The 26241-nt window shown below is 36.9% G+C and overlaps 1 protein-coding gene and 1 pseudogene across 1 annotated transcript; one reads left to right on the top strand and one right to left on the bottom strand.

Moving 5' to 3' along the window:
* Positions 1-4604: 4604 nt before the first annotated feature.
* LOC113591830 (glucagon receptor-like) lies at positions 4605-7476 on the bottom strand. Its single transcript, XM_035534378.1, has 6 exons — positions 7444-7476; positions 6762-6833; positions 6177-6265; positions 5479-5617; positions 5304-5345; positions 4605-4940 (listed from the first exon to the last, which is right to left on the bottom strand). The coding sequence occupies exons 1-6, from the start codon at positions 7474-7476 to the stop codon at positions 4605-4607; spliced, it is 711 nt and encodes a 236-aa protein (XP_035390271.1).
* A 215-nt stretch (positions 7477-7691) lies between these two features.
* Positions 7692-13020, top strand: LOC113591831 (annotated as a pseudogene).
* The last annotated feature ends 13221 nt before the right edge of the window (positions 13021-26241 follow it).

The raw sequence follows: 26241 nt of genomic DNA, 5'->3' as shown, positions 1-26241 counted from the left end.
CAGTTGAAGATGAATGATGCATTTGTTGTGTTTGTAATGGGTAATCCTAACGCTAGGGAATGCATCATTGACTCATCTAATTACACATGTCTATACATTTATAAACAATGCTTCCTCTTTCACTCTCTTTCACTTTCAGTACATGTCATTGGTATGTCAGGATATTTCCCCTAAAACTTGAACTTTTAAAGGGAAAATCTCTGAAGGTTGTGTTTAAAAAAAAAAAACAAATGTAGCCTTCCATTCTTACGTAGAATAAACGTTTTCTTCCTGCTTTAACACACCTGACCAACATATGAAAGAATTCACGGTTTGAACATAAAAATGTACAGATCAAGGCTTCCCAGAGATGTATTCTTCAGAGCTACTGTGTTCTTGTACCCTGCAACTACAGTATGTTAAATACCAAGCAACTACTTAATAAATCTCCTGGATAAAAACAAAGCGTAATTAAAAAACAAATGTATGTTAAAATTGTGCTTGATTTCTTTAATACTGCTTTGTGTGTGTATGTGCTTCACAGGCAAGTGGGCCTATCTAGGTGAAGCTCTGACCGGGTGGAGCGCTTCATCTTCTTCACCTTCCTCCTCCAGCACTTCACCTTCAAGACCACCCTGCCTCCTGAGGAGCTTGAGACCACTCCCCTCATCTGCAGCTTTGGCCATGTTCTCCTTTCTTACGAATGCTTTGCTATGCGCAGGGCATAGACAGCACTCAATCACACCAATAACCACCAGCAACATGCAAGGCCTGTGGTTACACTTCTCTTTCAGGTGAGACCAGATGTATTTGTATCATGAATTTGTCTATGTATTATGCCAGGGCACATTAAATCTCACGTATGTACATGCTACCTTTGGATCTTGGCCTTATTGATCTGATCTGAAAATCCACACACTGAAGTGGCCTGGCTCATTTTGTTACTGGATCTCAATTATGTATCCACATGTATACTTTTCTGATATCATTAATAAACACATTCCTCATGTAACATGGCACAGACAGAAAGAATTTAATTATAATGTCTCATTTCAGCATTCTTAATGACAAAACACTTGAGGAAACTGTCTTAAACTTAAACTCAAATCAGAACTCAACTGTAAAAGCCATGTTAGAGTCATAGAAAAGTTTACTTTCTACTTTAATTAAAATCTAATTATTATAAATCTCTTTTAATCCATACTTCTGTAGCTTCATCATAACCATTATGTCCAGCAGTAATTTCAAATTCAATTTTAATTTTATTAACCAAATTACAACCAGAAAGTCCCATAAACGTCTTGGAAAACCAGGTCTCTAACCTATATTTGATATTGATGTAATGACACCAGGATATTTATATTTATGCATATACACCAGGTTATGTATATTTATGCATATACAAATTATTTAATTAATTCCTAGGTATTTCTGGATTAACACTTGTTCAAATTAGAAATAGCAAGGCAAATAGTAAATGCAATTTTTTTCTAGTCAGCATTTATGTACTGCAAATTGCTTCTACCTGGTTACTGTACTATCAAATTTTGGATATCTTTGCAAATTTTAAATGCTTGAAATCTCACACTTTGTGCAAATGTCAAAATCTTATTCATTTTGTGATACTGTTTATATCCATAATTTATCATTCACTTGGTAAAAAATACACATTAGCCACTTGATTTAAAACATTCATGAATTTAACAGAAATCCTGTAATAATACCATCCTGAAATTCTAGAGTGGTTTTCTATAATTCTTGTTTCCTGTAGGCTGTTGGTTCAGTATATTGTATTCAGTAATCAGATTTTTCGAATTCATTAGGTTTTAAAAAGACAAAAAGAAAAAAAAAACAGATTTTTATGACAGATCTATATTTGTGACCCCTTTGAACAGATCAGAAAAGATAAGAAGTAAAGGTAAAACAGAGGTGGGACTGCTATTCACTTGCTCCTAGTCCAAAAATGACTATTAGAACTAAATCCACTCTTTGTTTTTTGCTTAACCACCTAGCAGACTAAATCAAGGCTTCTGGAGAGGAAGCAGAGTTCTTAGGACTGGTATCTGAAATTTCCTACTTATCACTCTGTCACAAATGACTGAATACCCTAGAAGAATGAACTAACATAGCAGTTGATAACATTACTGCACACAACATTACAACAGATTTCTGACTTGTGGCATCATTGTACATTTCAGAATCTTAAATTAATATGGGATTTAAAAATGAATATGGGATTAACACATGTTGAAACAAGTATATGATTCACAATACCAAGATCACTTTTTTTTATCATGTCCACTTTTAATATACTTTTATATATTAAACATGAGACACAAATCCATACACTTACAATTTACAATTTAGTTCCTGCCTTATAAGATATAGCACTGCTAGGATGACAGAGGGCCTAGAAGTGAAGGTAAGCAATTTTGATTCTTTTTTAGCTACTTCCACTAGATGACGACTATTGCCAAGGTATGGAACGACCTTCAACGTCATGTTCTACTGCAGTGAATAATCAAAGCTGAGCTGCAGTGGAGGGCTGTGTGTATGTGGGTTTTCTTCTGAGTCCCATGTATACCAAAGTATGCCTTTCAGATTCTGCCTTAATGCACCGAATATTCTTTCAGTTGAATGATAAAGCATATGCTGAAACATACTGTATGGTGAAGCATGTAGTGTTAGCTTTGTGAGTTTTTCCAATGACTTTATAACCTTGTATCCAACTCCAAAAACTAGTTTGTCTAGTTGATTTACTGGTAAAATTCAACTAACTCAGAATACCATATCATGGTCATTTGAAAATAAAGAGGGCAAGCAGTGAAATTGCACCATATTCAGTAATATAACAGAAAATGGGTTTGTTATTGAAATCTCAAGAAACAAGGTTTTGGTAAATATTGAGGGCTCTTGGAAGTATGACAACTAGCTTTCAAATGGGCCACACCAAACTTCCACTATTTAAGATTCATATGAATCTCTGTGACATGTTTTTCATGGCATTAAATGGTAAACTACATCTTTTAAGCAGAACATTTCAGACCTTGGTCCATGCATTTTGCTCAACATGATCAGAACAATAGGTGACAGATTCAGATTCTAAACTTGCTTAGTCATGGTTTCAGAAATAGTGTCCTGCTGGGAAGTCTGTAGTATTAATACAGTGCTCTGTTGGCATCTGTGCTATGTCCATGTGAGTGTATTTGGCCATTGAATGGAATGTCATGTCATAATGAACAGGTTAGATCTCCTGTTGTATGCACAGACCTGAATTCTCTTAAGTATAATACAGAATTGTAAGAATTTAGGTGACATAATAGGTGAACATTTTCTTTTCCAAGTTATATGGAATGTTCTAAATGACATCTGCAATGTCTTGCAATAATATTATTCATGACTCATGAGCTCATATTTATGTCACAAATATTTTTAAACATCAATGAATAATAGGTGGTTCTAATTAGAAATAGTGATTAGGGCTCTTGATATATAGCTCTTATAAGCCAAACTGTGTAAACCTTTACCAAACATGACGTTTTCAGATTTGCAGAGAGCTATGCATTGTATTTGGCAGTGTATGACTATGAGCCACCATAAGGTTCTAGCTGTCTTACCTGTGAATACAACACATACTCAATAATCCTCAGGAGTTTAATGTTTTACTATGGCCATACTTGCTTGCGAGTGATGGTCCTCAAGTGACATAGATCATTGCCAAAATGTTTCAAAGAGGTAGAAAATAGCAACAAACAATAAAAAGACAACAAAGAGCACAACTTTGTTTGGACCCTTCTGTTTCTAAAGCACTGAAGGCTTCATAAAGTCCAGTTATAGACTGCTGCTGTAAAGTGGGCTCAAACCCAGGTCAGCTAGGTAATGACACTGAGAGCCTACTGGGTGCACAGTCACACTAATGATAGTGGGCCTGTGTGCAGTTAGATCTTGAATCAGGTAAACCAAAAGGAAAAATAAACAAACACGCCGAGCGTGGAAAAAAGGGAGAACAAAGGACACCACGGGAAGAACGGCAACCCCGATGCACTGGGGAAAACCAAACTAAAACCTCCCAAACAAAACCAGAAAAAGGTGGAGGAACTTGAATGGCTAAGGGAAGCCTTGGGAGAGAGACAGACTCGAGAGGGGAAAACTGAAGAGAGAAAGGGATGTGTAAAAACACGGACACCCTCGCAGGGAAGAAATGAGTTGTAGCATAAGGGCTCACAGACCTCAAAACCTGAAGTTACCACCTAGGAGCTTGGCTCAAAACTTTAGCAAAGACCCAGCACTGAGTGACTGGGTCACTGGGCTTATATAAGGTCTAGCCCAACTGTTGGGCATCAAGCCTGATTAGTAGCGTGGTTGACTCGAGGCCTCCCTCTGGTGGCCGGAGGGAGCCTCAGCTTGGTGCCAACCCTTACAGCTGCACTGCTTTCAGAAAAGGTCCATTCAAAGCTGTAATTGTGCTGGTTCATGCTACCTGTAAACTGTACTGAATTTAACACTCTCGCAAGAAACTTCCTATTATCATATGCAGCTTGCCTCTATGTGTGCAACTGCTATCTCCATATCTCTCCCTGTAGCACTTTACAACCACCGCTACACAAGGTCCGTTTCCACTTCTCTTAGCAGTAGCTCTCACAGTATTGGTTTGTTCCTTCTATTTCAATGTGGCCCAAAGCTGGTGTGTCTAATCCATTCAGCACCTGCTTGCGCCCAGAGATATAGCAGTACGCCCTGCCCTTCTTAGCTTCAGTATGCTGATGCCGCTGGACAGAGGGCTGGGTGGGGGGAGGGTCTGAGCCCTTGTGGCTGCTGTCCCTCTCAGAACAGTCCTGCTGACACGGATGGTCCTGTGAGCACTTAAATCCCTGTGCAGTGTGGCTGCCTGTGTTGCGATCATCCAGAACGCTAATTCCCAGCTTCCACCGCTGCCACTTTTTCTTGATCTCTGACTGTACCTGGGATAGGCAGAGGTCCATTTAAAAACTCTAGGCCTGTGGGTCATAGTGGGTATAAGTAGGTATGCACATACACATGCGCGCGCACACACATACTGAGCATGTGATTATTTCAGAGATGCATTACATCATGGTGCTGTATTATCTAATGTATTAGAATTCATTAATTTTGGAATATCCTCTCACGTAAGACAATAGCAAATGGACATGTAACATCAATGTGTGTCTTCAAACGCTTAGTCTTCAGACATAAATACATTTAAATATCATAAAACAAAGTTGATAGGAGAGCATTTGATCTTGAAGGAACAGGTGGCATGTATATTTACCAACTCTTTTGGAAGTTCTTTTGGTGGCTCTTACCTCTTTGTTCACAAAACAGTATAAAATAGCCACCAGAAAACCCTGCAGAGGAACACAGATGGGAATAATCTCTTAAATGTATCAGAAGTTAATCAGTTTTCTTCAAGAGAGCATATCATGATTTGCACCATGTAATGGAAGGGCTTTCTTGTCTTGGTAAAGATATCATCTGTACCTGAAAGGAGCTGAAAAACAGATGAAAGAAAAGGATGATGCTGCGTAGTATACCCTCTGTCTGTTCCTCCGTCCCCACAGCAAACACCACCTCATGAATTCCCAGCAGAGGGATGAGTGTCAAGGTAGACTTGGCCAGCCTAAAGATCAACATGCATTTAAATTAATTCAAAGCTTAAGAATGATTTATCCTCATTGTACTATTATTTTCATAATTACTAAATAACAAGAAGAACAGTGACTTGAAATCTGATTTCTTTCCATTTTTGGCGGGCACTTGGGCACATATTTTGAATGGAAGATGTTTCTAAATTTACGTTTTACAATAATGTCACCACTTAAAATGAGACATCTGAAATCTCCCACAGGATTTGGCTTAGATACAAACTCCTAAAGACCCTGCTATAAATAAAGGCAACATTTAATATCAGAAGATAAGAATATTACTTTTGCCTAAGGAAACCTTGAAGGTTTGTACAGGAAGTCCTAATCATGTGAATACATTTGAATTATTATTAACGATATTAACAATATAAAAATATGGATAGAGAAAGATGTTTGAAGCAAATCACTGCACAGAGCATGAGTGTCTGGAGTTCCTGAAGAATGTCAAATGTCAAATATACAAAAGTTAGTCAGTCAAATGTATTAATCCTGAATGTAGCCCAGTTAGTTGGATTTATATTTGCACAGCCTTACCTGAATTTATAGTCTGTGTATCTCATTTGGTGTACTTTTAACTTGGAGATGAGGATCTGAATAATCCTCATGAATATGAAAAAGTTTACCTGCTCTTAGCATGTATCACACAATCAGAATGCAAAATCTCATTAAATATAGCATAGATATGAATATACAAATTTGTGACATGATTATAATAAATTATAGTAGCAGGCTATAATAGCAATATTCATCATATTAATCTTGATGTTCAGCTGGGCAACTTAGGGCATAAGTGAGCAGTTTCACACAGCCAGAAAGAAATCATGGAATAAACGATTACACAATTACAAAAAGACATTCCAAAAAAGTAACACAAGAAGGTTCTAACATAATAATCAAACCATGCTAACTAGCTTTCAACTTAACACTTAACTTATGCTAAGATCTCATCTGCAACTGCTGCAGCCTCAAGTGAAATTTAGAGTTTTGAAGTACTGAGACATACTGGAAAATACCATGCTGTGATTTACTTTAAGGTGTTACTAGTATTAAGTCCAAACACCTAAAAATGTTTTACATATGAGTCCACTGATATTTTCACCATTAATCACCAAGACTCACTAAAATAGCCAGGAGGATTGGAGTTCGGATGATCCACCAATATGCCATGTTGCCATTGACCTCCCAGCACCTCTAAGGCATTAGGCAATGTTTGTTTGTTTTCAGCCTAGCCTTAAATATTGACACTGTGTCTGAGTATTGAACTTTTACTGGAAGGTTATTCCATAGTATGGCATCTTTATAGGAAAAGGCTCTGCCCCCTGCGGTCAATTTTCTTATTCTTGGTACTAGAGCCTGCACCTTTTGATCTAAACAGATGTGGTGGATTGTAATGCACTAGACGTTCTCTAAGGTATTGTGGGACAAGACCATTCAGCGCTTTGTAGGTCATTAGAAGCATTTTATAATCAACACGAAATTTTACTGGGAGCCATTGTAAAGTAGCTAAGATAGGAATGATGTGATCAAATTTTCTAGTTCTATTAAGAACTCTGGCTGCTGACAATGATGGCACTCACATGTAACAGTTATGGCAAACATGAAGACACTTGTGTAAATGATGAACATAGGCTAGACAAACCTGAATACAAATATACAACTTCAGACACTAACAGGCAGACAAACAATAACCAGCGGTGAGGCACACACTGACGGGGGTTTAAATAGACAGACACATTAACACGTAACCCCGTACAGGTGCATGCCTTCATGGGGGTTTGGCTCCCTACATGTGTGAACCCACCTTGCACACGGAGGGCCTTACCACATGACTCATGGGGGGGAGCGTCCCGTGAGAGTAACTTAGTTAAATCTGGGGTCAAAGGAAACTTACTGTATTTAAAATTGTTTAAATATTAATACATTACCTACTTGTGAACCATGAGTTCTCTGAAAAATGCTTCTAGCTAGTTTTTCTTCTACCCTTATACGTCACTAAATATTAGAGTATAAATACATGCAGTATACTGGAAATACTTGTGTTGTCTCTTACACTAGCTGCTGAGAAACACCCAAGTAGCAAATTAGACTACAGAATAACCTACTTCAAGATTTCATTTATGTTTTCTGCCTGAACAATTTTTCACGATTTTTACATAAATGGATCTATTGCTAATTTTACAGGCAAACCTTCTATCAGTAGTTGTGGCATCTGTTTTATTTCTAATATGGAAGCATACTGGTAAAGGAATCCAGAGTATTTATGGAAGGCTCCCTCCAGGTCCGACTCCTGCACCAGTAGTTGGAAATTTTCATCAGGTTTATACAAAGGAGCCATATAAATATTACCTAGAGGTTGGTAAGATATCACACTAATGATTTAAATCTGTTCTTATGCAATCTGGACTCTGGGGATTGACATATTGGCTACTGTTTCAGATTTTTTCTTTTAAATAATAGTTTAGAGGGTTCAGGTGCCAGTGGATCACCAATGTTTCACATTAGCCAACAGCCAATATCCATTTTATGGTTAATCAATTTTAGGAGGTGTACACTTAAGAAATGTTGTTTTGTGAGCTGTTTTGAGTAAAATGAAGTGTACCAATTCAGAACAAAAGTAATTTTAAAGTGTCCATATTTATGCATGACTAAACAGCTAAGTAGAAAGTATGGCCCTGTCTTCACCATCTGGTTTGCCAACACTCCTGCTGTGGTGATTGCTGGATATCAAGCCCTGAAGGACTCTATGATTGGCATGGCGGAAGAGTTCAGTGGCAGATTGAACTACCCACTTTTAATGAATTCCACCAATGGATATGGTAAGGTCTAATAAATCAGAGTAGACAAACATCAGTGGACTTTCTTGTTTAGGACTAAAACACAATGCTGTATGAATAACAAGTGTTGTTTATCAAGCTTTACCAAGTTGATTTTCAAATTAATCTTGAATAAAGTTTGGCAGTTCCATAGAGTTTGGTGTCACAGGCATGGAAGTCAGAATGGATGATTTCTGTTTTGCAGGTGTTCTGGTGAGTAATGGAAACAGGTGGAAGCAGCTTCGCAGGTTCTGTCTTGCAACACTGAAGCATTTTGGAATGGGTCGAAGGAGCATTGAGGACAAGGTGAAGGAGGAAGCCCAGTGTTTGGTTCAAACATTCAGCACATTTGCAGGTATTGCCCCCTTTGCTATCTGTTATGTGCTTAAACCTCTTCTGACTTTGTGTCATTTTTAAAGATAAACTCCAAGCAGTCTTGTGTGGGTTGTGACACTATTTAAAACTGCACTCACTATTAAATGTCTGGCCTGTAATTGCTGTAATTCATTTACAGTGTATTAAGTACATTTATAGTGGGGCCCCCATGCCTGCAGCAGTGCTGGGTTTTACCCCAAGGTCACATTCCATTTTGGAACAAGCACATAGGCTTGAGCTTTTGAGATATGGAAAAATGTATAAGGAAAATACATGAAAATACATGGAGCTACACCCAGCTATACAAAGTCACTGAAGAAATTAGAATGAAACCTCTGCAGGAACTTAATGATGGGTGTGACATTTCAAACTCTAGACTGGACCATTTGATTCGAAAGTTAAATGTCAGTTTTGCATTAACACCTGATCTGAAGCTGGTTATCATCAAGGAATTTATGAATTTGCAATTATTTGGTATTTATAATTTCTAGCACATGATTTTGGCATTGCTGCATTTTAATCAATAATTAGTGTGTAAAACACTGCAGTTTAGTGTGCTTGAAAAGTACTGTAGATAGTGTTATTTATGTAACAGCCTTCTCACACTGAAAAGCAATGACTCATAGGTTATGCTGCGTGGTCGTCTCTGTTGTTGAATCATATTCATTAGAACACTAGATCATTTCAGTAAATGTTCTCAGTATCAGTATTATTTTCTAAAAGGACCATTTCAGTATCACTACTGCCTTTCAGAAGAGTTGGATGATACACAAACATCTAGTTTGCAAACAAATCCCAAAAAATCCTCCTTTTTTCCTCCTACAGATTCTGCTTTCAGTCCCAAATACTCATTAACTAAAGCAGTGAGCAATGTGATTTCCTCTGTTATCTTCGGCCACAGATTTGAGTCTGAGGATCAACAGTTCAAGAATATCCTCGAGGGCACTGATGCTTACTTTAATGTCTTATCTAGTCCTCTGGGACAGGTAATGTAAGTAATCTGAAATAAAATGAAACAGTATGCTGCTTTTCTATGGCTCGCCTGAGGCAACTAAATTTGAGTAGGGGGTAAAAAGCAAGGAAAAATCTCATTGTGGTTTAACTGTTCTGCCCTCTCTAGCTGTGCAAGGTAAGGCATTACTTGATGGTGCCTTTTTTTTATTTACTATAATTTCAATGCAATATTGTATTTTTTAAAAATCGAATTACTTTTGTTATTGGTTGGATTTAAATTTGGAGCTCATAGCTCTTAATCATTCATATATATACTCACCAGGGCTTTTTTTTACCACAAGGAGTACTTTGTACAGTCAGAAATGAAACCTTTTTTTGGTTTAAAAATTATTATTTTTTTATGCTTATATTGATTATATTATGAGTACTTTCACTACATCTTAGCTGGAAATGAAAGAAAGGAACAAAAATAAAATGAAATACAATCAATTTAATATCTATCTACCTATTAAAAATCCCAAGGAACTCTGAGAATGCTAACGTTTCTCTGAAAAATCACTGTTGACTTGAATATAGTTTTTAAGTATTCATCACACTGTTTTGTGCCTTTTATGTTATGTTATATTTGGAAATGACTACACATTAACTATTCCAGAATTACTGAGTAACTGAGGTTTGTGTAAACATTATGACCCATCACTGGTGCTGCTCAGATGAATGCAAACCACAGCTAAGACTAGGCAAACATTAACTCTGTCTGTACACAATGTTCTTTTTGTTAACACTTCTGTCTTTTTTTCTCTTACAGGTCTATAACGTCTTCCCTAGATTGCTTGGCCTCTTCTCTGGACAGCTCCATGATATGTTCAAAGTGCTTGAAAAGGTCAGAGCTCATCTAAGACTTGAGGTAGAGGCAAGGATGAAAACACTAGATCTTACTTCACCACCGCAGGACTTCCTAGAGGCCTGCGTTATAAAGATTGAAGAGGTAAAATTCTCTCCACTGATATGAAGATAGCATGCATGTCTTGGTATGGAATATTTGTTCATGATACTGACTGCCTACATCCAATATATGATTGTATCATTTTTATACCATATAAAATCTTAAAATGGAGGTGTCTCTACAAGCCCATGGGATCTTTCTCAAATAGATAGTTTCTCATGATCTATTTCTCATTAAAGATGACAAAGCCTGAGTGAGGTCATGTTTAATAGGTGCTGCAGGATGTGAGTTACTGTGAGTTAATTACTGTGACTTTGGCTCTTCTGCAGGAGAAACACAATCCTAATACAGAATTTAATTTTGACAACATGTTGAGCACAGCCTGGAACTTGTTTAGTGCTGGCATTGAGACCACCTCCTGTACTCTCAGACAGGGCCTGCTGCTCATGATGAAGTATCCAGATGTCCAAGGTGACAAATCAGATCACTTCAAACTTTCATGTCTCACCAATCACATTGAAGCTATGTACCAACAAAAGACTTAACCTACTTTATGTGTGTTGCAAATCACATTTTTGGGCCTATAATCAAATATATATGCCATGGCTTACAACATGCAGAGAGAACTGTTGATTTTCTCTGTAACATGCTCTGTAGCCCGGGTTCAGAAGGAGATTGATGTGGTGGTGGGGCCAGACCGGTGGCCTTCCCTGGATGACAGACAGAACTTGCCATATACAGATGCAGTTATCCATGAGATCCAGCGTAGCATGGACCTCACACCTACTGCGGTTCCACACAAAATGCTCCATGACACTGAGTTTAACAACTATCTCATCCCCAAGGTATTTGTGTTTTTTATGTAGCATTCAGAACTTTAGCTGCATGCTCCATAAAAAGAAAAAAATTGTAAATTACTTGGATGGTAAACTTTACGCATTTTAATTGCTGAGAATACTGTGTTGTTTCTGCAGGGAACAATTATTCTTCCATTGCTATCCTCTGTACTCTCTGACCCTAAGCTATGGAAGAACCCAGACCATTTTGACCCAAACAACTTCCTTGATGAAGAGGGACAATTCAAGAAGAATGATGCATTTGTTGTGTTTGGAATGGGTAAGCTTAATGTTAGGTAGTGTATCACTGACTCAACTCATTACATATGAGTGTGTACATTTATAAACAATGCGTCCACATTTACTTTCTTCCATTTCCAGTACATGTCATAGGTATGTCATAATGTTTACCTTTAAGTTTTGACCTGTTAAAGGGATTATTCACGAAGCTTGTGATCTAAAAATTACTGTCAATCCTTACATAGACAAAACTTTTTTGTTTCTTTTTCTCTGCTCCAACATACCCGACCAACATATGAAAGACCTGATAGTTTGAACAACACAAATGTGTAGATCAAGACCTCCTAGAGATGTATTATTCTGTGTAAAACTTGAGCTACAGTATTCTGGGGAAGATAGAACCTCATTAAATCATTCCAAAATATGAGTGAATTTGGTGACTGTAAAGCCACATCATTCTGCTGCCTAGTTCAAGACTAGTTTGTTTAAACACATATTCACTAGCAATAGAAATTGCATTTGTTCCATTCCACACTCCAGATCACTAAATAATGTTTAGAGTTATATTATGTAAAGTATTAAATTGAATACAATATTAAATACAACTATTAAATACAATAGACTTAAATGTACCTCATTTAATTTGACACCAGCAAAGTGGTTGGTTCATTCACTGTAAAGCCAATGTCACGGAATGCTCGCCTCCTGCGAGTGGTACGGCCCGTCACGTGCAGTGGGAGGAATGTCTTGTTTCTAACCACACCTGCACCTCGTTCATCTTTATGCATATAAACCCGTGTTAAAGTGTGCATCTAATAAACAAATGCATGTTAAAATTGTGTGTGTGTGCTTCACAGGCAAGCGGGCCTGTCTGGGTGAAGCTCTAGCCCGGGTGGAGCTCTTCATCTTCTTCACCTCTCTCCTCCAGCACTTCACCTTCAAGGCCACCCAGGCGCTCTGAGGAGCTCGAGACCACTCCCCTCATCTGCAGCTTTGGCCGTGTTCCCCTCTCCTATGAATGCTTTGCTGTGCGCAGGGCATAGACAGCACTCAATTACACCAGTAACAGTAGCTACATGCTAGGTCTGCGGTTACAATTTTGTTTTCAAATGAGAGCAGGTGTATTCATATTATGAATTTGTATCAGGTGTATCATGCCTGGGCTCATTAACTCTCAGGTATGTACATGTTATGTATGGATCTTGGCCTTATTGATCTGAATCTGAAAATCTGCACACTGAAGTGGCCTGGTTCACCTTGTTACTGGATTTCAATTGTGTATGCACATTTTGTCCAAACACTAGATTATAGCCCTGATGTGTTCCATACTGCTATATACACATATAAAACAGGAAAGCATGTTATTGTTTTGTGTCTCAGAACTGTAGTCAGTTGCTACAGTGTGCTAAAGCTCAATTATCATTGTAAGCCCTCATTAAGCCCTAATATCTGTTACAAAAGCCTTTTTATGATCATGTGCCTTAGTAAAAAACAAGAATCATTTCTCTTGCACCCAACACAATTTCCCTCACCCGAAAACCTATGAGCTGAGATCCAACAATTGGAATAATAGTTCAAATTATTTGAATATTAAAAATTCAAATATAACACTGGCCCTGGCATCTTAATTATGCATTTCTAAAACAGACTAAGTCTAATTTGATCATATCCTCAACAAGTTTCACACTGATGATTATAAATTTATACTTGTGCAAATGACATTGTTTCATATTCAGCTACTTGTTTCTAACAGATGCATTAACTGTTTCCAATGTATTTGCACAAAATTCAGCTGAGCAAAACGTTCATTACTTAACTCCGATAAAGGAAGAATATAAAATGACAATGTGATTGCAATAAGTGCTACTACTATCATTAAAACTTGTTATATAAACTTAAACTATTAAAGTCTGCCTGAATGTCTCCATTTGCTCTGTATTAGGAGTACAAAATAACAGAAGTCTGGGAGAAAGTGTAAAGCATGGCTTATAGTGCTGGTGTACCACCACCAGATGGCACCCTTATATAACAGCTTCAGAAAGGATTCTCTTGTCAAGCATGGTAATTTGTCTCCTAGGAAACTGTCCTGTGTCTTCCTGAATATTCTGTAGGGGGATTGTTGCTCCTTTATTTTTATTTTCTGGTTGTTCCTTGGGAGAGATTTCCATTTCTGTTCGTTTTCAACATGAAATACCTGCTACTTTTGCAGTTAGTGTCCTGTGTGTATGTTTTGTTTGCACAAAACCATTTTGGACAAATTAGCATTCTCTGTTAAAGTAGCAACACTTTGAATTGTTTGCCAACTGAGTTGAAAATGCAATCCCAAACATTACTGCTTTCCATAAGGGTGTTAAATCATGGACAAAAGAAACAATATTGCTCTCACATTTAATACTTTTGTATTCACAGTTGCTTATGATATTGTATTTACATTTGCATTATATTTTTAATGTTTAAGAAAGCCTTCTGTGGATAAGTATAGCAAATTAGTGTTTAAGTGTGTAGAGAATAACCACACCAGAGAAATGCCGATAAAGCCTAGTTTTTTTTCTGGAATTGTCTGCCTGATATAATCATTCGTGCTGAAACAAGTGCACTTTTATGTCTAGCATATCTGTCCTCATGGAGCGAGCTTTGTCAGAAACATATTGTTTCCTCTTGCTGCTCAAGGATGTGGCTTAGCACTGGGATTGTTCAAGAGGGTTCTATCCTTTTTGTAGGCTTTTTTTTTTCCTGCCACAAGCACCACATCAAAAGAGAAGGTGGATATTTCAAACTTTGTTGGCCATGGCTGAGAATGGCATGATATTGGATCTTCAATGGAGGAAGACAGCAGAACTGTGTCCTGAGATATTATGGAAGATATCCTGGAATCAGATTCCACTTGTACAGATGAATAAATATCTGGTTATTCTTCTGCACTAAGATTTAGAATGACTGTTTATGTATCCATGTGTTGTGTATGTGTGTGTGTATTTGTTTATATATATATATATAACAAATACAAATAAAATAAACATAAGTATAAAACAAACAAATAATATCTTGAATTATATTCCCAGCAGAATGCACACCTCAGTCATCAATGCACAGAATAAGCTCTCTTCATACACAGTGAAAAATTTATAAAACATTTTTTTTTGTGAGCTCCATCATGAGCTCCATCTGGTATTAAGAACTAGATATCCTTTCAGCAACTGTTAACTTTTCTTGAACATTCTTCAGTACCATTTCACAAGGACTGTAATATCGGCACATACTGGAATGTTCGGTTTTCTTTCTTGTCCAGAATATACTCTATAGGTTCAACAACAGAAAAAATGTGCCTCCATATATTCTACTTTTATGTGATAGAGTAAAGGCCCATCTTTCTTGAATTAGAGAGTGTGATTCACACCAGACTTTTCATGAAATCTATAAAAAAGGCCCTAATTTAAATCACAGTTGTGACTCCTGAAAGTTCTCTTAAAACTGGATCAGATGCACAGCAGGATATAAACTGGGGTTCACCTAGTTTCATAAATGCATTTGTTTAGCACATTGAAACAACTCTGACTTTTCAGAAAAAGAAGGCCAAGCTTATCCTTCAGAACTTCAGACAAATCCTCAGGTAGTTCAAACAAAACTTTAGGATCATCTTCAGGGAGCACTGGATGGATTATTGTGACAGTTGGATATGGATATGTTTTTAAAACTTCAGATTTGAAAGCTTCATCTGAGTGTTCACTGTGTTTACTGGGCTCACGACATATATGCATTTGAATACTGAAGTTTTTAATTGTTAATGTGAAGAAACCTATAGTTAAACGCTACAATGATGTATACACTGTGCTCAGATTAGCTCAGGTGTTATCACGGGACATGCTAAAACTAACCTGGCAGTTATCAGATACACTGTGTTAGCACATGCTGAGCTATTTCCAGGCTGCATTTGTAATGGTATCGGATTGGTTTCCACCGATAACTGATCCAGCATTTTTTCGGATCGGTGCCATCTCCAATACCAACGCATAAACTAGTGTTTGTTTTTTAACACTGCATGCACATCTTTTGTCTCGTTAGCTGTGTTGCAATCGACCAAACCATTCAAGTTCTCCCAGTTTTCTTCACTGTAAATAATTCCGCATACTCTGCGTAAACACATGTCAACATTATGTTGGTACATGAGAAGATAGATTAACGAGCTAACTAGATTTAGCAACCTTTAGATATCTGTAGCTAATGAAATGTCTCATTACAGGTGTTAGACATCAGTGTCTAGATATCTACATATTGCCTTCATAATTTATCTTCAACACACTGTCAGGCACGCAGATAGGGGAGGAGATGGCTATTAGAATCTGGCAGCAAATTAGTGTAATGTTAAGCTTGCTATCACAAAACCAAAGAACTATCTGAGAGCTAACTTAATTAGTCCATTACCTACCTACATGGAAGTAATGTTCCACCATATTGTTTCTATTTGGGTTTAAACACGATGGAATCTGATTTTAGAATCTGAGCAATCAATTAGCATGATAATAACCCCACCTGAAAGAAGTTAACTGTGCTTCAGTTAAGCTAACCTGTTGACTTCTTAGCATGGTTACCTCTGTTCAGTTCCTAATATTAATAGCACACTTTAATGTAACGTTAATTTAGAATGTTAGCCGTGTACATTAAACGGAAACATTCTGTTACTCTTCACATATTTACACAACTACATAAAGGCTATTCCTGTAGAAAGTACTTTAACAATCTTTATATCTACTTTATTTATAAAGTCAAAAATCATGAGTGAATTTTGGTGGATGCTGCTGCGTCTTGTCCTTTTCCCTGCTTGCGTCATATCTTTGAATCGTGTGGTTCCTAGATTTTTCCTACATTCCAGTAATTTTATTAAGTATGCTCAAATAGAAAATAAAGATGCAAACTCAAGAATGAATTGAAGAGAATAGCAGGTCCCATGTTTTTTTCTGAGCTCAACATAACATACAAACGAGGGATAGTCTGGAATATATCTAACAATCACACAAAGAACACATGTTTTTATACAGTTTTCAGAAATGATTATGTAATCACCCCACCTTCTTTACGAACAAGTGTTTGAAATCTCCACCACTATATCCAAACATACATAATTCAATATATGTAAATTGAGATGCATAATTATGCAAGTTGCAACTTGACACCATTATGTCCCATTGGAGGATTTGCCTCGTTTTTTAAACAAAGATGATGTTGACTGCAAAATAAAGTCTTTCTCCTCCACCACTATGTCCTTGGTAAGACAATGAACCTTTTTTAACGACAGAACTTCTCAAAGTCTTGTAACAAAGATGATCTTTTCCAGTACTAATGACGATATTTCTCAAAGGAACAGTTCAGAGTGATCTGCACATACAGACCAAAAAAGGTCTCTTAACCTTAAGATACTCCCAAATATTTTATTACTTTATTTATACAATTATCCAGTTCTGCTACCATTAGCTCCATAAGTAAGGTGTGTTATTTATTTATTTATTTATCCTTAAAACACTGTTCTCATTACAATATCATTTTATTACTTCACATGCCTGGACCACTCTCCTCCAAGCTTCATTTACATCTCACCTGGCACATCCGACCAAGCTTGGCACTTGTTCCACAATTATTTGGGACACACTAGGATTGTGTTCGAAATAAGCTTACTACATACTATTCGTGTACTGATTGGGCCCCAAATCAGTATACCGTATGAAATCAAAATATTTCTTCCAGTATGCAACATATACACAGATAACATACTAACATACTACTTCTCTCCGTTGAGGTCAGGGAGGTGCTTTCGCTCCCTGAAGACCAAGACAGAGAGGCTGAAGAGGAGCTTCTTCCCACAGGCCATTCGGGCCCTGAATCAGGGAAACTGATAAACTGTGGGGACCACCACCACCATGTAACATAACTGTATATCTGTATATATATATTTATATTCAATTACCTTGTTACACAACAACTGTAGATATGTTATTATATGAAATGGATCTGTACATTCTGTAGATTGTGTACGTATATACACAACCATATACATTGTACATTGTGTATATAATCATATTATACATATATTGTACATAAATTGTTAATATATTTTGTACATACATAGAATATTATATATATATATATATATATATATATATATATATATATATATATATATATATATATATATATATTTAGTTATTTATCTTTGCATATATATATTTCACATATAGAGAATATCTATATTTCTCTATGCACCCGTTTTCTTTTCCTCAGTTTGGACAGAGCACTCTCCACCATTTCACTGTGAGTTATACTGTGTATGACTATGTATGTGACGAATAAACCGAACTTGAAACTTGAAACCCTTAACCCTCAATTGCTCAAGTTGTACTCAGTCATAATTGTAAGTCGCTTTGGATAAAAGCCTCAGCTAAATGCCATAAATGTAAAATGTAAATGTAAATTCCAGTACACGACCAGAGCTATCTTCGGGTGTGCCCTGAACTAGGTTTTGAGTATGTAGTATGTAGTGTAGTTAAAGTTGTTAAATTTGAGTACAATCAAAAATCCAAGATGCATACTTAGAACTGGTCGGTTTTTGAGTATGGTTTGAATGGACACTGTTGTCCCATAATGCAATGTAAAACGGAAAAGGAGGAGCTACTCGCATCTGGAAATTTTTGAAAATGCCAGACAACATAGATGGTTCAGCAATGACAGTTGCAGGCTAATGGTGTATAAATGTCAGTACAACTTGTAATTATGTCTTTAAAATAGTAAAATAATAATAAAGATAACAAACTGGTTGCTATTTTACTGATAAATCTGTTTGAAACGCAAGTTACTTTGTTTTAGTAAGCAGCATAGCTGTAGTAGTGTTCGTAAGTAAGTTAGCCAATTAGCCAGCACACAGCCTGGGACTGCTGGTTTCAGTTTTAGATATTCGAATATTGCATAGGGGCGTATTTTCACAAATAGCACACATGTATTTTTCAGTATACTGATCCACCTTTGGGGACTAAAAAAGTGCTGTTTTTTAGTAAATCATAACAAATGTAAATAATTGTTTCTAAAAGTATCATAATTCAATATTATAAAATTATAATTCAGAAAAATTCAGACACTGTATTTGCCATGCAGTGTATATATGCAAAGGAAGACAAGCTGAATAGTATACATAAATTGTTAACATTTTTGATAGATGCAGTAGCCTACAATCTTTGCAGAAAAAATCTGTAGGGTAAATGACTGCAATCTACACTGACGGTTTAAGTGAGCGCCTACATTTTCTATTACGGTCGCCAATTTTTCAAACGATGTAGGGGGAAAGTTTATCGCACTTTTATTGCAGAAATTGAAAATCTAAAACTGTGCTCTTCAGCTTAATTAAATATATCTTAATGAAATCTAATGCATCGAAAGAAAATGTTCCCGCACACTGGCCTTCGCAAAACTACATGATAGTAATCAAGTCATCACAACTGTGCGATTGCACAGATATTTGTATTTGAACATATGTTTTAATCGTTATACTCTACAGCTGTATATAAACCATGCTCCAACTAGCATTGTGATTCAAGGAACACTTGGCCACAATAGCGAATCAAATTTTAAAATAGAAAACAACAAGAAATAACATTCTAATTAAGATTTAATTATTTAAAGTTTGATTAAAGATTATCCATTCCCCAAAAATCCATCCATGAACAAACGGTGAGCAGGAACTGTGTGAATTAAAACATCAAACTAGTGTGGCTGGGAAATACGGTTTGCGCAGGCAGTTTGTTAATGCTGTCATAGAAAACTTGAAAAAAAAGAATGCAATTTTGAAGTAAAGTATAGGTCTTTGGGTACAATTGGGAACACATCTTTTACTTGGCCATGAGTCAAAGACTGGGCGTTTCTATCATTTTTAGTGTATATCAATAACAAGCCAGCACAAAACTATTCCTAGCCACACTAGTCATCACTTTCTTTTTTTGTGGTCAACTTATTAAAATGTTTATTATTTTACTTTCTCCTATACATTTGGCTTTGATTAGGTCTGCTGGTGTAGAATAGAATAGAACAGAACAGAATAGAGAGAAGGGAAGACGATTTGGGATGAAGATTATGAACATTACACAGGTCCTATATATTTCTGTGCACTTGAGGTAATGTTATTGCACGTTGTGTGCTAAGTTGATGCCAATTTTCCATTTGGTGTCCCATGTAATTAAGAGTCCTGATGGCATAAGGTAAATAACTTCAGTCTATTTTGCCCTGCTTTTTATGCTCCTGTACCTCTTTCCAGAAGGGAGCAGACTGAATAACTGGGGGGGCAGGCACATGACAGCCAATTATCTTTTTTGCTGACCTTATAATTCTCAACAGCTTCTTCTTTTCCACCTCTCTGCAGCCAACATACCATACAGAGATGGAGAAAGTCGGCACACTCTCAATGGTAGAGTGGTAGTAGCAGCCTCTTTCCTCTTTTCCGCACTGTTCTTTATCACTCATTCACTCTCGGTGCCAAAACACAAAAGTGCAGATGCAGAAACCACACATTATTTAACTCAACCAGAAAAATGCATATGAAGAAAAATCCCCTAACATAAAAAATTCTCTCTTGAACATAATACATAGAACTCAAAAGGTTCTTGCCTGCCCCTACACAAACACCAGTCTTTATACACCTACATAGTTACTTGTATTTAGGCAGCTTTCCACCAAAGGGCTTCTTGATTTTCCTTCCTGCCAGTTGATCACACCAGGCCTACATATGGGAACCCTTTGCATTATCAAGTCCACACTTGACCTTAACCACTTTAATCTCCTTTGGTCACATGATATATTTGGAAAGACATAAAACGAGTATTGTCTGTAGCCCTTGCATTGATTATGATACCCATCATGGTGTCTCAGGGAACTCCTACTAAACCTGGCAATTAATTGAATTAGAGCTGTTTGGCACCTCTGGACTAAAAATATTGAACTCTGAGCCACAATTTCAAGTGCTAGATTTAATAAATCATTAGTTTAAATGTTTTTACATAATTGAATTGAAATGTTATTACATAACTATCAGTGATTACAAAATCCAGGACTCTAATACCTCTGACATAGTTACATAAGCGCATGAAATGACCTGTACCAATGTTTCACATTAGCCACCAGCCAATATTTATTTTGTGGTGGATTTTAGGTGTGTACTTACAAAATGTTTTGTGAGCTGTTTTGAGTGCACTGAAGTGTAGCAATTCAGATAAGTTATTTTAAAGTGACCGTACGTATGCATGACTTACCAGCTCAGTAAAAAGTATGGATGGCCCTGTCGTCAACATCTGGTTTGCCAACACTCCAGCTGTGGTGATTGCTGGACGTCAAGCCCTGAAGGACTCTATGATTGGCACAGGGAAAGAGTTCACCCAGCTATACAAGCTCACTGAAGAAATTAGAAAATCCTCTGCAGTAACTTGATGGGCATGTTATTTGATCCACTGCATTTATTTGAAATATAGATGTAAATTTTGCATTAACACTTGATCTGAAGCCAGTGTCTGTGAATATACAGTTTGCTTATTTCTAATTTCACATTTTTCCATTGCTGCAATTTAAACTTTAAAACATTGCAGTTGGGTGAACATTAAAACTACTTTAGATACATTGCTATTTAACACCGTTCGGCACTGTGGCAGAGTTATGTTCAGATGCAATTGATTTAAAAAAAAAAAAAAAAAAAAAGCAGGCGACACCATTTTGGGAATTTCATCCAAGGAATTAAAAACCTCTAGAAAAAGGCCACAAATTCATTAGCCAAGGAGAGCAAGACAGGGGTTCCTAATGTGCAATTTAAAGATTAATGTAATTGGATTTTATTCCACAAATTAAAAATTGTCAGATGACTAGATATAATACCATTATATGAGGAGAAAGAGCCAATATAAAAAGGTGCTGACTCATAGCAGACGCAAACTTTCCAGAGTTCCTTTAGCACTACAATCTATACAATGATGTACCCAATTTCAGTGGAGCGTTACCCGAATCGGGAAAACACAAATATACCTGCCTCAGAGTTTGCCATTCAAGCAAACTACACGAAAGAACTACGATAAAGAGTAAGACATAGACAAATCGCCTCAAAAAAGGCAAAAACCGCGTCGTATTCCACAACACGACGCTATGACTCTTCCTCTTTGGTCGCAGCAGCAGTCCATCCACCCTCAGCCTATTACCACCTACAAACTGGTAGCGTCCACAAATTAGGCCAAAACAATATTGCGTATAAAATGGAAAAATAAGTCACAAATATGTACCCAGCGCCCGTTAAAAGCCCAGCCGTCGACAGCACCGCCAACCACTGCTTATGTCACAGGTGCGGCCGTGTGCCTTTTAAAAAACACCAGTAGTGCCAGGGAAAACTACAAGCTTATTATTATTATTATTATTTAAAAAACAAACAATCAGATACAATAAGCGTGTAATCTTGTTCTGAGTTTCAATTGCAAACTGCTTCGCCGACGCATAAGTCATTTCACAATACAATTCATAACTTTAAAAATATTTCCACACCAAACCTAATAAAACCTCTACTATGAAATTCTACATCATAGAGGCTCATATAATCAGAAAAAACCTTTAGCGGGAACAAAAAAGTGACTCAGCCCTGCGCACAAAACCAACTTGTGTTTAATTTCCCCACCGCTCTCCTCTCTCATTCAGGGCACAAACATCTCGCTAGTTACATCCTAAAACAAGTACTTCAACGCTTAAAAGCTTCTTTACTCTGCACCAGCCCCAGTATCGGATCGGGTCACATTAAAAATTAACCTTCCGAATCACTTAGCGCTGTACTACTGCTGTTTTTATAAGTCTATTAGCAAAGACGCAAACATTTGTCAATCGCCTTCTACCAGCAATAAAGCATATGCATTTTATAATGCTCAATCCTGCGCCTTTAAATACACAGACACTCATAACCAACGGGCTCATACGTGCACTAGACGGCAATATACCGGCAATTGTAAGGAAGCTGCCTAAACCAGCTGCTTTAACTGCAACAAGCTAGCCAGATCCACAGCATTATCGGCCTCCCCTAAGAAAATGAACCCATGTCCTGCCATATCAAACTGACAAGGAATAAATCACTTGTAATCCAGTCTGTCATTGAGTTATATTCATCAGAAGACAAGAAAGGTGCGTTTTAGTATTTTAGGGGCAGTGGTAGCTCAGTGTTTAAGGTACTTTGTAATAGGAAGGTTGCTGGTTCAAGCTGCCACTGTTGGGCCCCTGAGCAAGACCCTTAACCCTCAATTGCTCAAGTTGTACTCAGTCATAATTGTAAGTTGCTTTGGATAAAAGTGTCTGATAAATGTAATATTTCTACTACTCATCAGTAGACTTGGATAAGAAAATTCTAGTTCCAAGACACTGCTTTCGGTCCCATAGACATGTTACATACATAGAGTATATATATTTATCTTGCATATATACATTTTTCTCTATGCACCCCTGTTTCCTTTCCTCAGTTTGGACAGAGCACTCTCCACCATTTCACTGCGAGTTATACTGTGTATGACTATGTATGTGACGAATAAACCGAACTTGAACTTGAACTTGAACTTGTTAACTGAAGTAGTAGACAGTGTGATTGGCTTGTTTGTCTTTGGCTGCAGATTTAAATGTGATGACCCACACCTCAAGATAATTATGGAAACCGCCGATGCTTACTTCAGTGTCTTATGTAGTCCTCTTAGGCAGGTAATATACCATAACCTACCTAATATGAATTTAAATTTAATGGTAGACTGCTTTTCTTTGGCACACATTAGGCAAGTAAAACTAATCTCACCATAATTTTACTGTGTTGCTCTCTCCTGCAGTGCAATGTAATGAGTTACATAACCGTATATTTTCTTTGCTTGAGGACACTTTGACTTCAACATTGGCGTTTTAAAAAAATTAAATTATTGTTTTATTGGTAGTTCAAGTTAATTTGGAGCTCATAGTTCTTTAAGCACTGCTGCATGCACTGGTCAGGACTGTTTTCCCCACACTTACCACTGTCAGCTCCCTTCCACTTTCGCATTCTCAATCACTAGGTTATTGATTATTGCACACATCTGTTTTTTTTCATTTGCTCTCACTTATCTTGTCCCCACAGTACATTGCATTGATGGTCCCCACAAGTTACGCTGGAAACAGTGCAAGCCTGTTAGCATCTGCTATGGTCCTGAAGCTTTGTTTCTTTTTTTCTCTTTTGTTTCTCATGCCTCGATCCTGACTTTGAGGAAATGTTACAACCAAACAGTATCTTGAAGTTTTTTGTACAGTTAAAATAAAACTCCAAAAATTCCAATCTTTTTTATACAAATTGAGTTCTGTATAAGTATTTCCAATACTACTTAGCTGGAAATGAAATAAGAGAATAAAATACACAGTGGATTACAATCAGTTTAATCTATCCAAACATATTAAAAATCCTGAAGAGCTCTGAGAAGGCTAAAATTTCTCTGAAGAATTACTGTTGACTTGAACATAGTTTTTAAGTATTCATCACACTGTCCTGTGCCTTTTATTTTTTATTATATTTGGAAATCATTACACATTTGCTATTCCAGAATTACCTTGTAACTGAGGTTTATGTAAATAAATATTATGACCTATCACTGGAGCTGCTCAGATGAATGCAAAGCACAGTGAAGACTAGGCAAATGATAATTTTATCTGCACAAGATGTTCCTTTCACTGACACTTCTGTCTTTTGTCCCTTACAGGCCTATTACATTTTCCCTAGATTAGTTGGAAAGCGCCATGATCTATTTAAACTGTATACAAAGGTCAGAGCTATCATAGGACTTGAGGCAGAGGCGTATATGAAAACACTAGATGTTACTTCACCATAGGACTTTTATTATACAAACTGAAGAGGAAAAATTCTCTCCACTGATATGAAGATAGCGTGCATGTTTTAATATGTATTTTTTGTTCATGATACTGAGTATTGAATACCCTTTGTGAGAAAACACAAAATTGTGGTACATTTAATGTCATGCTGAAAAAACTCTCAAAACAGAGTTACTGAAATCAGTATAGGAACACAATTAAACTTTGTTTCTCTACACATTCCCATAGAATCTTTCTGAAATAGATATTTTTTTTCATTATATATCCAAATTCCAGCAAAGATAACAAAGTCATGATTACAGAGTGTGGTAGTCAAGTATTATTTCTGTTAGACAATGTGAGTTACTGTTGACTAATTACTGTCAGCTCTTTTGCAGGAGAAACACAATCCTAATAAAGAATTTCATTTTCACACGTTCAGCACAGTCTGGAACTTGTTTAGTGCTGGCATTGAGACCACCACAACAGTGGCCCTCCCTGGATGACAGACAGAACATAAAATACACAGATGCAGTCATCCATGAGAACCTAGTGTAGCATGAACCTTGGTCCAACTGCTGTTCCACGTGTTATGCTCCATGACACTGAGTTTAACAACAATCACACCCTCAAAGTACATAAGTTGTGTTTTTATAGAGTGTGCAACGCAAAGTCATTAACTGTTCCTTGAATGTTAAATTTTGCTCATTTTCTTTACTGAGAATATTTTGCTGTTTCTGCAGGGAACAATAATTCTTGCATTGCTATCCTCTGTGCTCTCTGGCCCTAGAAAATGGAAGAACCCAGACCATTTTGACCAAAATAACTTCCCTGATGGAGAGGTACAATTCCTTTTTATATTTGGCTAATCCTTTTTTAAAATGTTTTTTTATGCAAAGCAACTTACAATTATGATTGAATACAACTTGAGGGTTAAGGGCCTTGCTTAGGGGCCTGACAGTAGCAAATTGGCAGTGGTGAGGCTTGAAGTGGCATCCTTATGATTATTAGTCCCTTAACCACTGAGCTACCATTGCCCCCAGTTGAAGATGAATGATGCATTTGTTGTGTTTGTAATGGGTAATCCTAACGCTAGGGAATGCATCATTGACTCATCTAATTACACATGTCTATACATTTATAAACAATGCTTCCTCTTTCACTCTCTTTCACTTCCAGTACATGTCATTGGTATGTCAGGATATTTCCCCTAAAACTTGAACTTTTAAAGGGAAAATCTCTGAAGGTTGTGTTTAAAAACAAAAACAAATGTAGCCTTCCATTCTTACGTAGAATAAACGTTTTCTTCCTGCTTTAACACACCTGACCAACATATGAAAGAATTGACGGTTTGAACATAAAATGTACAGATCAAGGCTTCCCAGAGATGTATTCTTCAGAGCTACTGTGTTCTTGTACCCTGCAACTACAGTATGTTAAATACCAAGCAACTACTTAATAAATCTCCTGGATAAAAACAAAGCGTAATTAAAAAACAAATGTATGTTAAAATTGTGCTTGATTTCTTTAATACTGCTTTGTGTGTGTATGTGCTTCACAGGCAAGTGGGC

Source organism: Electrophorus electricus, chromosome 15 (assembly GCF_013358815.1).
Source record: "Electrophorus electricus isolate fEleEle1 chromosome 15, fEleEle1.pri, whole genome shotgun sequence".
NCBI lineage: Eukaryota > Metazoa > Chordata > Actinopteri > Gymnotiformes > Gymnotidae > Electrophorus > Electrophorus electricus.
Note: the sequence above shows the minus strand (reverse complement) of the source record. Positions and strands in the feature narration are given on the sequence as shown.